Here is a 12803-nt window from a genome sequence, read left to right as displayed (position 1 = left end):
TTTTTAGATGGACCCTCAGTGATTGTAAAGTCACTCCAGATGTTGGGGATCTTAGACAATAACTATAACTATTACAATAACACTAGTTACCATTTATTGCTATCAAGACTTACAATGTATGCCACATTGTGGGTACTTTTACATATATTAACGCATCCTTTCACTCTTTTAACTTATTGACCACCTGCTATGTATTGAGCATAGCGAACAAAATAAATTTGGCCTCTGCACCAATAAAATTTCAGTATTCTCATTGTAAGGTGAGAAAAATGAAACCAAGATCCAAACCCAGGTCCCTTTAACTCCAAAGTCATATATTCATCTACTGTCAATATTATTTAATAGTACATATGATGTTAATGATTATATATTATATCATCAGTTCTCAATAAGTGTGAACTAACTTGAATTGTGTTTTTATGTGTCCTGTCTCTTCATCTTGCCTCTAGACAGTAAGAGCAAGGAGTTAAATTTCTGGCTTTTGAATTCTCAGTAGAATAGCTAACTGATTATAACTCTGATTCTGACTAAAATTTGAATTTATGCTAATGTCCTCAATGGTGACAGAACTATTAAAAAAGTGTTTCTTTTTTGTAAGTGCTCTGTTATGAATGGTAATTGATTATTTAAATAAGGAAATCTGCTTTGATAGCCATATTTAACCTATGAAAATTTGTTTGCAATTTCACAAGTTTCTGATTTATGCTAAGCAACCAAGAACAACATAATTTACATGTTAATATCTCAAGCCAGGAAGAAGTCTTTATATAAACAACCATTAGTCCCTGGACTAGAAAGCTAGATGGTAACAGGATGCGTGAAATTGCTAGTTACTCATCCCTCATGTGAACCTTAGCTGGAGTTTCCAAGAGCCTGTGTGTTTAGAAAACGTGCACCATGAGGTCGGTCCATGCATGCTTGCTCTTCTTGGCACGTTTAAGGTCACTGTGCTCAGTCATGACCTTTGCTGGTGGAAGAAATGCTTTGCATTTCAAAACACCGATACTCTCATGCTCATTGTTGTTCAGTCACTAAATCGTGTCTGACTCTTTGCGATGCCGTAGACTGCAACACACCAGGTTTCTCTGTCCTTCACTGTCTCCCAGAGCTTTCTCAAACTCATGCTCATTGAGTCGGTGATGCCATCAGCCATCTCATCCTCTGTCACCCTCTTCTCCTCCTGCCTTCAGTCTTTCCTAGCAGCAGGGTCTTTTCCAATGAGTCGGCTCTTCACATCAGGTGGCCAAAATATTGGAGCTTCTGTTTTTCTTTCTAAATAATTTTTAACATCTTCATGGCACTAACTGATCTTCTAAAATCACATTTGGAGGCCTATATCCTCATACGTTTGTGTTGAGTGAGACGTTTTTGCAGTGACGGAAATTGTTTTCTACTCCATCCAGTATAGTAACTGTTACCCACACTTGGTTACTGAGTTCTTGACATGTGGCTGCTGCAGCTGAGGAACCAAAGCTTTGATTTAATCTGATTTTAGTTTAAATAGCCACATGTGGCTAGTGACTACCATACCAGACAATGCAGTTCTAGGCCATGCAGGAAATCTGAATCTGTTTGTTTACTCGCTTATTCACGCAACAAGTATTATTGACCATGTACTCTGCCGGGTGTTGTTAGGGGTGCTAGGGTTGAAGCCATAGACAAAACGATCCCTATCCTCCCGGAGAAACCAGTCTAGTAGGGTTCACATTCTAGAGGAGGTTCCAGTCAAATGCAGCCAATCACTGTGACTTTACCCACTCAAGTCAGGACAATTTATCAAGCCCAGAATTAGGGAAAACTTCATGACTTATGGCATTTGTTTTAATTTTTAAATAATCATTCCAAAGGATCTTCTGTTGGTATAATCTATCTCATGAAGCTTCTATTTTCATTGGGAAAAAGCTAACAATAATGATAACTGCCATTTATTGTACACTCACACCATTCCAGATACATAATATGAGCTAGCTTATTAAATGTTTACAGCCACCTTGGTAGGTATGTTTATTGTTATTCCCATTTCACAGATGAGAAACTGAAGTTTAGAGAAGTTAAACAACTTAGCCAAGGTCACACAACTGGTCAGCGGTTGAATTAGGATTTACACCCAAGTCGATTGAATGCCACAGTCCAAAAGCTCCTTTCATTCTGTTTTGCTGTCTCCCCAGGAGAAAAGCATAAAGTGATTTTTTAAATGGTGGTTTCAATGTTTGTGGCTTGCAACTGGTATCTAACATTTATATCTGAAAGTGAAAGTGAAAGTCTCTCAGTCGTATCTGACTCTTTTTGACCCCATGGACTGACTATACAGACCATGGAATTCTTCAAGCCAGAATACTGGAGTGGGTAGCCTTTCCCTTCTCTAGGGAATCTTCCCAACCCAGGGGTCGAACCCAGGTCTCCCGCACCGCAGGCAGATTCTTTACCAGCTGAGCCACAAGGGAAGCCCGACAATTTATATCTAAGTTTTAGCAAATCGCTATGACGTGTGAAGAACAATAACTACGAATGCCTCACTCGATGTTTGTTTTTCTTGTTTAGGGTCAAAGTGGACGGTCCAAAGACTGGGGAAGACTCTCAAAGGCAGCCATTTAGGTCCTCCATCCCTTTCCTAGAGACTGATCAGGATCCGGCCTTCCGAAGAAGCCCCCTGGAGAGCCTCTATAACCTGATGCTGGAGCCAAGAGTGGACTGTTTTCAGCAGAACATGTTCAGCTCAGATATGATCATCAGTGACTCAGCGTCAGATCTCAGCGCTAAAGGAACCAGCAGGGCCGGCAAGAGGCAGCTGGGCAGTGTTCAGGACCCGTGCCCTCCCGCCCAAGGCAAGGCCCGGCACACGTCCCTCAGCATAAAGGACAAGATATCAGAATGGGAAGGGAAAAGGGAGTTGCCCACGCCTGCCCCTGGCAGGAAGGCAGATGGCCAGGAGGGTTACCTGATGTCCTGTGTGACGGAGAGGAGAAGCAGTGATGGTTCGAGGGCTCGGGTCACCGAGGCTCAGAACGGAACGAGGCTGGACGTGGAAAGTAGAGGGGATGAGCGGAATAAAGTAAAGGTCAGGGCACAGGACGCTGAGCAGAGGCTGGACCTGAGCCAGCCAGCCCGGGAGCCGGCTCCCAGCTTGGGCAGAGGCCGGGAGCCCAGGCTTGGCAAACAGCGCTTTCAGAACGATAGCCTCTCTGTACTGAAGCAGGTCAAGAAACTCGAGCAGGCTCTGAAGGATGGGTCTGCCGGGTTGGATCCCCAGTTACCAGGCACGTGTTATTCCCCACACTGCCTGCCAGACAAGGCCGAGGAGGCGCCCACCCTTCCTGAGCACCGTGGGGGTGGGGGCGGCTCAGAATTCAAAGCCCACCGCTTGGACCTGGAAACCAGGGAGCCTACCCTCCAGGCTGCCGAGGAAAGGAAAGGCTTGTGCAGGAGGCCCTGTGACCAGAGCCTGGAGAGTGTGTACAGAGGCTTGGAGGACCCCCCCACAAAACCCTTCATCAACCCCTTGCCCAAACCCCGGAGAACTTTCAAACACGATGGAGAAGGGGACAAGGATGGGAACCTAGGCACGCGCTTCCGGAAAGACAGAAGGAACCTGCCTCCTCTGCCCTCTCTACCTCCCCCGCCCCTGCCCTCCTCTCCCCCACCCTCCTCGGTGAACAGAAGACTGTGGAGCGGGAGACCAAAAGCCAGTGCTGACCACAGGTAGGTGACCAGTGACTTTATGCCCCACGGCAACTATCTCTTCTCAGCCTGTTTATTAAACCATTGGATCTTGTAGTTAGTCGAGACCACCCGTAGCTTAAGACGGTTCACTGATTAAACCTGAAGACGTGATAACTGATGTACGGGTGTCTTGTGCTTGTTCCTTGTCCTGAAAAACAGAATACTCACTTCGAAAGATCGCCCTGTAGATGTGAATGAGTGCTTGTAATTCAGACAGTAACCAAAGGTTAAATGAAAGCGTGTGTTAACACTGGTGATCTACTAACTGATGCTCATTCTGCCACTACCACCCCCACTTTGTGCCTGGTGCTCCAAGTCTCTCCTCCCTCTTGCTTTCGTGTTTTTTCTTAGTTTGGTCTCTAGAAACACACTGCCTGGCCTATCCTGGCCCTCTCACAGTCTGTCTAACTTGGAACAAGTTACTTAACGTCTCGAGGCCTCAGTTTTCTCATTTATACGTGTAGATGCTCACACGGTAAATATTCAGTAGTCGATGGCACTCCACTCCAGTACTCTTGTCTGGAAAATCCCATGGACGGAGGAGCCTGGTGGGCTGCAGTCCATGGGGTCTCGAAGAGTTGGACACGACTGAGCGACTTCACTTTCACTTTTCACTTTCATGCATTGGAGGAGGAAATGGCAACCCACTCCAGTGTTCTTGCCTGGAGAATCCCAGGGACGGTGGGGCCCCGTGGGCTGCCGTCTATGGGGTCGCACAGAGAGTCGGACACAACTGAAGCGACTTAGCAGCAGCAGTAGCAGCAGCAGTATTAAAATACCTTTAAATAATAAACCCTGTGAATGCTTAAAGGTAAAGTCTGTGCTTTGGAGACAATTTCTTTTCTGTTCTGAAACCTGATCTCTAGTCTGTTTCTGTCATGTGCTAATTGGTTTGATACCTCCTAATCTGGAAAGCCTCTACTGAGGAAAAACTCCTCCAAATAGCTGTCTGTCCCTGCTGTGACCACTGCTTCCCGCCTGGGTTTAACCTGACTCCCTGCAGTAGGGCTTTTGCTACTAATCCTAGAACTTCTGTTGGCCAAGTCCTCCTGTGACCTCTGTCTTTGCTAAATCCAATTTGTCAGTTCTCTGTGCTTTTCTTGATTGACCTCACTTAGCCTCTGAGGACAGAGAAGGCAATGGCACCCCACTCCAGTACTCTTGCCTGGAAAATCCCATGGACAGAGGAGCCTGGTAGGCTACAGTCCACGGGGTCGCTAAGAGTCGGACACGACTGAGCGACCTCACTTTCACTTTTCGCTTTCATGCATTGGAGAAGGAAATGGCAACCCACTCCAGTGTTCTTGCCTGGAGAATCCCAGGGACGGGGAAGCCTGGTGGGCTGCCGTCTATGGGGTCGCACAGAGTCGGACACGACTGAAGTGACTTAGCAGCAGCCTTTGCGGACCAGCTTGACTCACACCCCCTTGAAATCCTATGTTCGATGTAGGCTTCTAGACCTCCTGCTTTCCTGATAGTCACACTTCACTGGCTGCTCCTTCTCTCCATCTACCTGTTGAGTAACATCCCCCCTCAACCCATCTACACCCCATCCCAGGATCAGGTCTCCCCTCCTCCATCTACATGCACTCCCATAAACTGGTCTTGCCGACTCATGTTTTTAAATGTTCCTTACATGCTTATGATTCCCAAACGTAAGTCTCTGGCCCTGACCCTCTCCTAGCTTTTGGTTTGTATAGTCATCTCCTGCTTAGGTCCCCATTTGGTTATCTAATAGCTTGGACTTAATATGTCTAAACCTAAATTCTCAATCCAGGCCACTACTAAAATGATCTTCTCCCCAGATAGATCTCTCTGATTAAATGGTATCACCCTTCATTTTGCTTATGCCCCAAACCCTAGGAGTCATTTATGATTTCTCTTCTTTTCGCACACTGCCAGTCTAATTCATCAGCAAGTCCTTTGGTTCTAGTGTTACAGCATTTCTTAAGCCTGAGTGTGTCTCCTCCACTGCTGCCACCTTAGTCACGTTGTATCTACCTGCCCCCCTCACCCCAGTATTGTCCTTCCCAGCAGCCAGAGGAGGCTTTTGGAAATACAGATTCAATCATATCAGTTTCCTACTCAACATGGTCTATCAGGAAGGATTCTTTGGGTGCCAAAAGTGTGATTTCTTATGTTCTCTTCTAGGGGGAAAAAGGGTTGGCTATTCTAAAGTTTCTAGAAATACAGACATATGTATTATATCCTTTCAAAAATGAAATCATGCTGTATACCAGCCATGTTTTACTGAAGATATCATTGAGATATTTCCATGTTGCCACCTTTTTCTTTTCACCTTCCTTTTTTAACTGCCATCTTTACATCATGTGGCTAAACCATTTCCCTGCTGATTTACACTTAGGTTGTCTCCAGTTTACAAATAATGCTGTGATGAGCAGAATATAGCATTAGAGAAGACTCTAGAGCCAGAGAATTTACTAACTCCACTACATCCTACCTGTGTGACATTGGGCAAGCTACTGAATTTGTCTGAGCCTCATTTTACTTATCTGTAAAATGGAGATAATTATAGTAACCACTTCATAGCTTTGTTGTGAAGATTGGATGAGTAGATATTTGTAAACATAAGTTAAAACAGAGTCTGGTATGTAGTAAATGATTAATAAATGTTAGCTGTTACTTTTTTCTGGCTGTATTCTGTTTAATTAATCAGGGTATGTATTTCTTTTCTAGGGCCGAACAGTTGTAAATATTTTAACCTCATAATCTATTTTACCATTTAGTAGAGCTTAACAAAAATTTCTTATTGTTGCTAATAATTAATCAGTGGATTCTTTTGGACATTCTACATATTCTATCATGTAATATATATACAAGTGATCATTTGGTCTCCTTTTTAATAATTATAAAGCTCTTATTTGTTTCCTGATTATTCTCCTTATTCAAAAATGTCTTGAATATTCTTGGATGTATTTTTCTAAGTATTCTATGTATCACTGTGAAATTTCACACATAGTAAATATGTCAGCTTTTAATTGAGATTCCATCCATTTGCTAAGTATATGGTATTTTATCTTTTTGTTGCCATTGTTAATGGAATCTTTTTTTCTCATTATATAGTCTTTGTATTTAAGAAAACTAGTTTTATATATTACTCATTTAAAACAGCCCTTGAAGAAATTTATTACTGTTTCTAATTATCAGTTGAGTATCTTGGACTTTCCATGTATATAATAATATTGTTTGCAAAGAGTTATCATTTTAAGTTCTTTTCTTTTTGATTTTACCTCCAAATTTTCTCTCTTCCTATATTGCACTAATACTTTCATAACAGTGTGAAATAATAGTGCTGATAGCACTGGGCAGCCTTGTCTCACCCTAACTGTAATGATAATTCTTCTGGTGTCCTACTTTCAAGCACTCCTGCTGGATTTACATTTTCATTCTATCAAGGTAGTGTTCCCTGGTAATCCTTTTTTTTTTAACTAAGAGTTCTAAAAATTAGGATTGGGTTTTGTCAAATTACTTCTCAGAAACTTCATATGATCATATGGTTCTTCTTCTTTGACCTATTAATTCTAATATTCTCTTTAAGATTTTTATATAAGTATTCTATAAATGGGACTAGTCTATACATGGATTTTATTGTACTAACTTTACCAGCTTTGGTATTAGTGTCTTGTGATATCTATAAAAGAATTTGAGGGCTTCCCAGGTGGCTCAGTGGTAAAGAATCCGCCTGCCAATGCAGGAGACATAAGAGACATGGACTTGATGCCTGGGTCAGGAAGATCCCCTGGAGGAGGGCATGACAACCCATTCCAATATTCTTGCCTGGAGAATCCCATGGACAGAGGAGCCTGGCGAGCTACAGTCCAAGGGTCACAAAAAGTCAGACATGACTGAGCATCCAGAAGGAGAAGGATAAAAGAATTTATAGGCTTCCTTCTTTATGTGCTGAGAAAATTTGAATCCGTCTCTAATTCTAAAGTCTTTCCCAAACCAGCGCCAACCTGAGAGCCCTGGGTGCTCTCGTGACTTTTCTGCTTCTGTCCCCGTGCTTCTCCAGAGAAGCCCTTCTGTGCCCTTTCTGGGCTATTCCTCCAAAGAAGGCCTCTTTCCCAGGGGCAGGTTCATTCTGGGAAATTGGAGTCTTTGAACTGTGTCATCTGTGGGCAGACAGATCAACCTGGTGAACAGTTATTCCCATTATCTTTTCTCTCTTAGCTACCATCTGCTCTTTTCAGTCCTTTAGCATTTTCTCTAAAACCAGCTAAAGTTACTTTGTTTCAGTCCAAAGATGAAATTTTTTTTGGCCAATTTGGATATGGTTGCATCAGCTGTGTTTAAAGAACTTTTGGCTTTGGAGTTCTAGTTTTGTTTGAAATTGTACAATGGAGGTGATGAGGGCAAGATGTTCGCTTTCTACTCTTAAAAAACAAAATATGCTCTTTATTGTGGTCCTGTTGCTTAAAAAAAAGAAAAGAAAAGGCTTAACTCTGAATTTGGCAGACTTACTGTCCTCTCTGAGGCAGGAAAGCCAAGCCAAGTTGAAGAAAGAAATGATTAAGGATTTTGAGGTTATGAGGGTTTAGAATTACACGGCCAGGCTGTGCACTGCCGAGAACGTATCCAGCTTATTTTCATATGCCGATTAGTCCACCTCAGCAAGAGCCAAACCAATGGATTCTGATTCTGGGTTTGAGAAAATGCCTTTTCTTTTTCTTCTCTTTCTCTCTTCCTATTTTTTCATGCTCTTTTTTACCCCTCTTTTCTCTCCTTTCCCTCCTTTGCCTTCTTCTCTCTTCTTTCTTCATTTCTCTAAAGCCCCAGGAAATTAAATGCAAGGACTTACGCCTTCAATCCTAAAATGGAACACGAGAAACCCTCACATGTCAGGAAATTCCAAAGATAAGGTTCCTACAGCAGCATTAACTTGGTTATGTATGTTTTATGGCATACGTTTAATAACTTCGGCAGGAATGCCTTGAGGCTGACATTTAACAAGAAAAGTTATTTTTTAAGTGTAAGTAGCATCCCGAATTCACATGTGTCTGTATCCCCAAAATGTTTTGAATTCATGTTTTTAAATTTTAGTTTAATTTGATCACATGACAGAGTTTTTTGGATCTTTTTGAAACCGAATAGCCATGATGACCAAAATTTCAACTTTTCAACTGATTATCTTGGCATCACATAGATTCAGCCTTTCCTTGGGGCTTTGGTGTAAGACTTCGAGAACTTTTTGAGGACATGAAACCTCAGTCATTAAGTGGCTGCCAAATCACATGATACTGTTATTGATTCTATAATTTCCATCTTCTCTAGGACTGATGGGGACCCCCTCAGCAGTCCAGCTGGGCAGCCACCCTCAGCTGTCATGCGTCTGGTCTCTCATGTGCCAGCCACGTTGTGGTCTGTCCCTGTCATTATGAGTCTGCCTCGGTCACTGTGGCATCCATGAGGCAACTCTCCCATGCCTAAAAACAATATTTTAAAATCTTCAAAGGGGCAAATTGTTTGATTCATTTGAGATCTAGAGCAAAAGTTACTCTGAAAGCATCTGAGAAGCTTGACTTTACAAATTCATTTAAAAATTTCAATAGCAGTTGCATTGGAAGACAAAAAGATGAGAGAGTGGTCATTATTCTTCATTAGAACAGTAATTGTCATGTTTTATTTCTCATGAGAAGGTGGAAATGATGGATATTAGGCACAGTAGTGGCTAAGGATAGTTTTTCTTTTTTTTTTATGATTCAAGATAGTTTTATTACATCAAGCTATAGATTTCTAATCAAGCAAATATTGAAAATATATCATTTAGTGTTTCTCGTCTGACTAGTCCCATCTCTTTAGCTATATCTTTTTAAAGGTGTCATTTTTTTTTCTGTAAGCTTAAAATACTTTTAACATATTTTTGCAGAAAATAGCATACAATTTGTGTTAATCTTTCAAAGGTAGACTTTTGCGTTTATATAAAAAGCAAGAGACATAGAAGGTCTGTAATTTGAGCAAAGTTATATATAAAATTGATAAAGCTAAAATGAAAAGTAGTTCTCTTTGAAACTCCAGCGTTTGTTAGGTATCAAAATGAGGGCAATGAATCAGCCTTTTCACTTCAGGAATAAAGCTACAGTCCTGCATGCTCCACGGTCTGCAAATAGTTTTTGCTTCTTTGTGAAGAGTTTAGGCATTCCATGATGACTGACAACATTCTAGGAAAACATTCTTCTATGAAATAGTTACATTTTTCTGTTTGACCCAGCTTCAATGTTACTTTGAAATTAACAACCATCTCTTGCAAAGAAAGGATCTCTGAAGAGCTTTTCTAGGTAATTTTGAGGACCATCATAAACTGAGTTAGCTGTATTTTCCCCTTTCCTTTTTTAGGGGGATATACTGAACGTGCGTCAAAATGTGCAGGGTAATTCAGCTGCACTCTTTTATAGTGCTTCCTTCTAGGCTTCATTATCCTTAGTATGTCATATATTAGCTTTGAATTTGATGAAGATGGTCGAAATAGATCATCTTTGTTCATAAACTTTTTATTTTCCAAAATCCTCCCCATCCTAAAAGTATTAGGAAAATCTAATATGGTTGTACCCATTGAGGATGTCTGTATCTGAATATCATTTTTTGGGGGTCAGTATCCTTAAAGCAATATGAATTTGTACTGAACAATTCAATACCTAATAAGGGCCTGGAGTAAAATATGATTTTTTTTTAACTCCAAAGAGGAGTAAAATTGGCTTGATATTTTATTTATTGGTTTGAAAATCCTTTGAAGAGGTAATAAGGAGACAGAAGGACTGGTGCCCAGACTAACTTTGACAGTGTCATTCAGCTTGTTCCTTTTAGATCAACTACCAATATCCAAGTCTTATTCTTACAACACTATTAAAATCTTCTCCAGACTTCAGCTGTTTGTGACACCAATGATTGCTTCCAATTTTTTTTTAGGTGATCAGTTTTAATGGTTGCATATCAAAGGCAGACTGTCGCTCCTATAGCCACAGTAAGGTTGCATGTGTGTGTGCGCTCAGTTGTGCCTGACCCTTTGTGACTCCATGAACTGCAGCCCGTGAGGCTCCTCCGCCCATGGTATTGCCCAGGCAAGAATACTAGAGTGGGTTGCCATTTCCTTCTCCATGGATAGTTTTTTATTTTGGATCCAGGATAGAGATAAGCGGAAACGCAACATGTGTAGTCATAGCGTGAGACGGAGGAGCTACCCAGTAACAGAGTGAGAGCTTAGAGCTGAAATAAGCATACTCTTGCTTAGCCCCCTACTCAGATCACCTGGGGACAGGCTGGCACCTGGGACCCTTTGCTACATGCTGCAATGCTTGCTCCTCAGCAACAAAATACTGCACTGTTGGGGCAAATTCTGAACAAATGATCCAAAGAGACCAAAAAACGCAACTGCCACTTCTGAAGAACCGGGAGCAAAAGCAGGGGACTGTGCGTGTCTTCGGCACACAATGCCACCTAAGGGATGGGCAAAACACCAAAGTCACCCCTCTGGCCCAACCCCCAGACACAGCCCTCCCCTCACTTGGTATAAGGAACCGGCTCACCTTCCCCAGTGAGCAAGCAAGGGAACCTGCTGTTTGTTCTCGCTCCGGCTGCTGCAGAGTTACCTGAATTAAGTGTTGCCTGAATTGCTGGTCTGGTCCCTGATCAATTTCTGTTGGTGAAGGAGGCCAGGAACCCTGGTCGGTAGCAGTGGTATGAATGCCCTTCCCAAGAAGAAGAGCTGCACCTGGTCACCGGGCATGGAGGGACAGTGAAGGCGCTCAGACGTGGCCGACTCTTTGCGACCCCATGGACTGGGGCCTACCAGGCTCCTCTGTCCATGGAATTTTCCAGGCAAGAGTACTGGAGTGGGGATCTTCCCCTCCTTCTCCAAGGGATCTTCCCAACCCAAGGATTGAACCCAGGTCTCCCACATTGCAGGCAGACGCTTTACCGTCTGAGCCACCGGGGATGCCCACTGCCATGGAGGGAAGCAGGGTCTGTGGCAGCTCGGGGCGGGGGTGAGGGATTCAGAACACGGCATCCTTGGTTTCAAGCTCATGTTTTAGGTAGGTGCTGGGTCTCAGGCCATCCAAGCAGATCTAAATACAGCCAAAAATAATTCTGGGGGAGAAATATGTTCAAAAAATCAGCTCTCAGAATACAGATAAAAATTTTTTTACCCCCAAATAGGGATGAATTGTAAGCAGTAAAGGTGGCCATTAAAACCAACTTTTAAAATATTCACTCATTTATTCAGCCAACAAATATTTGCTATGTACCTATGTAGTATTGGGACTTCCCTGGTGGCTCAGATGGTAAAACATTTGCTTGCAATGCAGGATACCCAGCTTCGATCCCTGAGTTGGGAAGATCCCCTGGAGAAGGAAATGGCAATCCACTCCAGTACACTTGCCTGGAAAATTCCATGGACGGAGGAGCCTGGTAGGCTACAGTCCATGGGGTCGCAAAGAGTTGGACACGACTGAGAGACTTCACTTGCTTTCTTTCTTTTTTCTATGCAGTATTAGGTTATAGCAAGGAACATGGTAGACTGAGACCCTGCCCTCATGAAACTTACAAGCTAGTAATAGAACTACACACCTAGTTCTGTTATTCACCACTCTCAGCACTGTGAGGAAGCCGGTGGTGCTGTGGGAATGTTCAGCAGGGGTAACTAGCCTTTCGTGGAAACAGGGCCAGCTTGGGTACAAGGGCCTCAGGTCCCCAGGCACAGGGGTGGGCTGCGGGATTAGGGATGCATTTTGAGTGAACAAACAAGCAAAAACCCTGGGGCAATAAGGGCTTGAGCCCACTGGAGGACGTGAAAGGCAAGGGTTAGGCCAGAGGAATAGAAAGGTGTGAGCTGAGACCCAGGGGCCTCTAGAGTCAGCTCTGAAAAAGCACTGTAGCCCAGGCAACGGTTGGGCCTGTTACTAAAGAGGAACGGGAAGCATTTGAAGGTTTTTAAGAAGGGGGAGACACAGTCCGATTTGTGTTTTTTAAGAGCTTTCCCCTCCACTCCACAGCAGCGTGGAGACTGGCAGGGGTACCAGGGGACAGGGTGGGTAGTTGTGGGGGATGGGAGGAAGATCACACACCTG

The 12803-nt window shown here is 43.0% G+C and overlaps 1 protein-coding gene across 4 annotated transcripts in view; it reads left to right on the top strand.

Annotated features, from left to right (window-relative positions):
* The window catches only part of DENND2A (DENN domain containing 2A), a 99261-nt gene that overhangs the window by 30709 nt on the left and 55749 nt on the right, over nt 1–12803 (top strand). For all 4 annotated transcript variants that reach the window (XM_055591095.1, XM_055591094.1, XM_055591097.1 and 1 more), the window contains one exon: nt 2542–3699. In XM_055591095.1, the coding sequence (XP_055447070.1) occupies nt 2672–3699 (1028 nt within the window). In that variant the 5' untranslated portion in view covers nt 2542–2671. The remainder of the gene's footprint in view (nt 1–2541; nt 3700–12803) is intronic.

The sequence above is a fragment of the Bubalus kerabau genome, chromosome 8 (assembly GCF_029407905.1).
Source record: "Bubalus kerabau isolate K-KA32 ecotype Philippines breed swamp buffalo chromosome 8, PCC_UOA_SB_1v2, whole genome shotgun sequence".
Classification (NCBI taxonomy): domain Eukaryota; kingdom Metazoa; phylum Chordata; class Mammalia; order Artiodactyla; family Bovidae; genus Bubalus; species Bubalus kerabau.
Note: the sequence above shows the minus strand (reverse complement) of the source record. Positions and strands in the feature narration are given on the sequence as shown.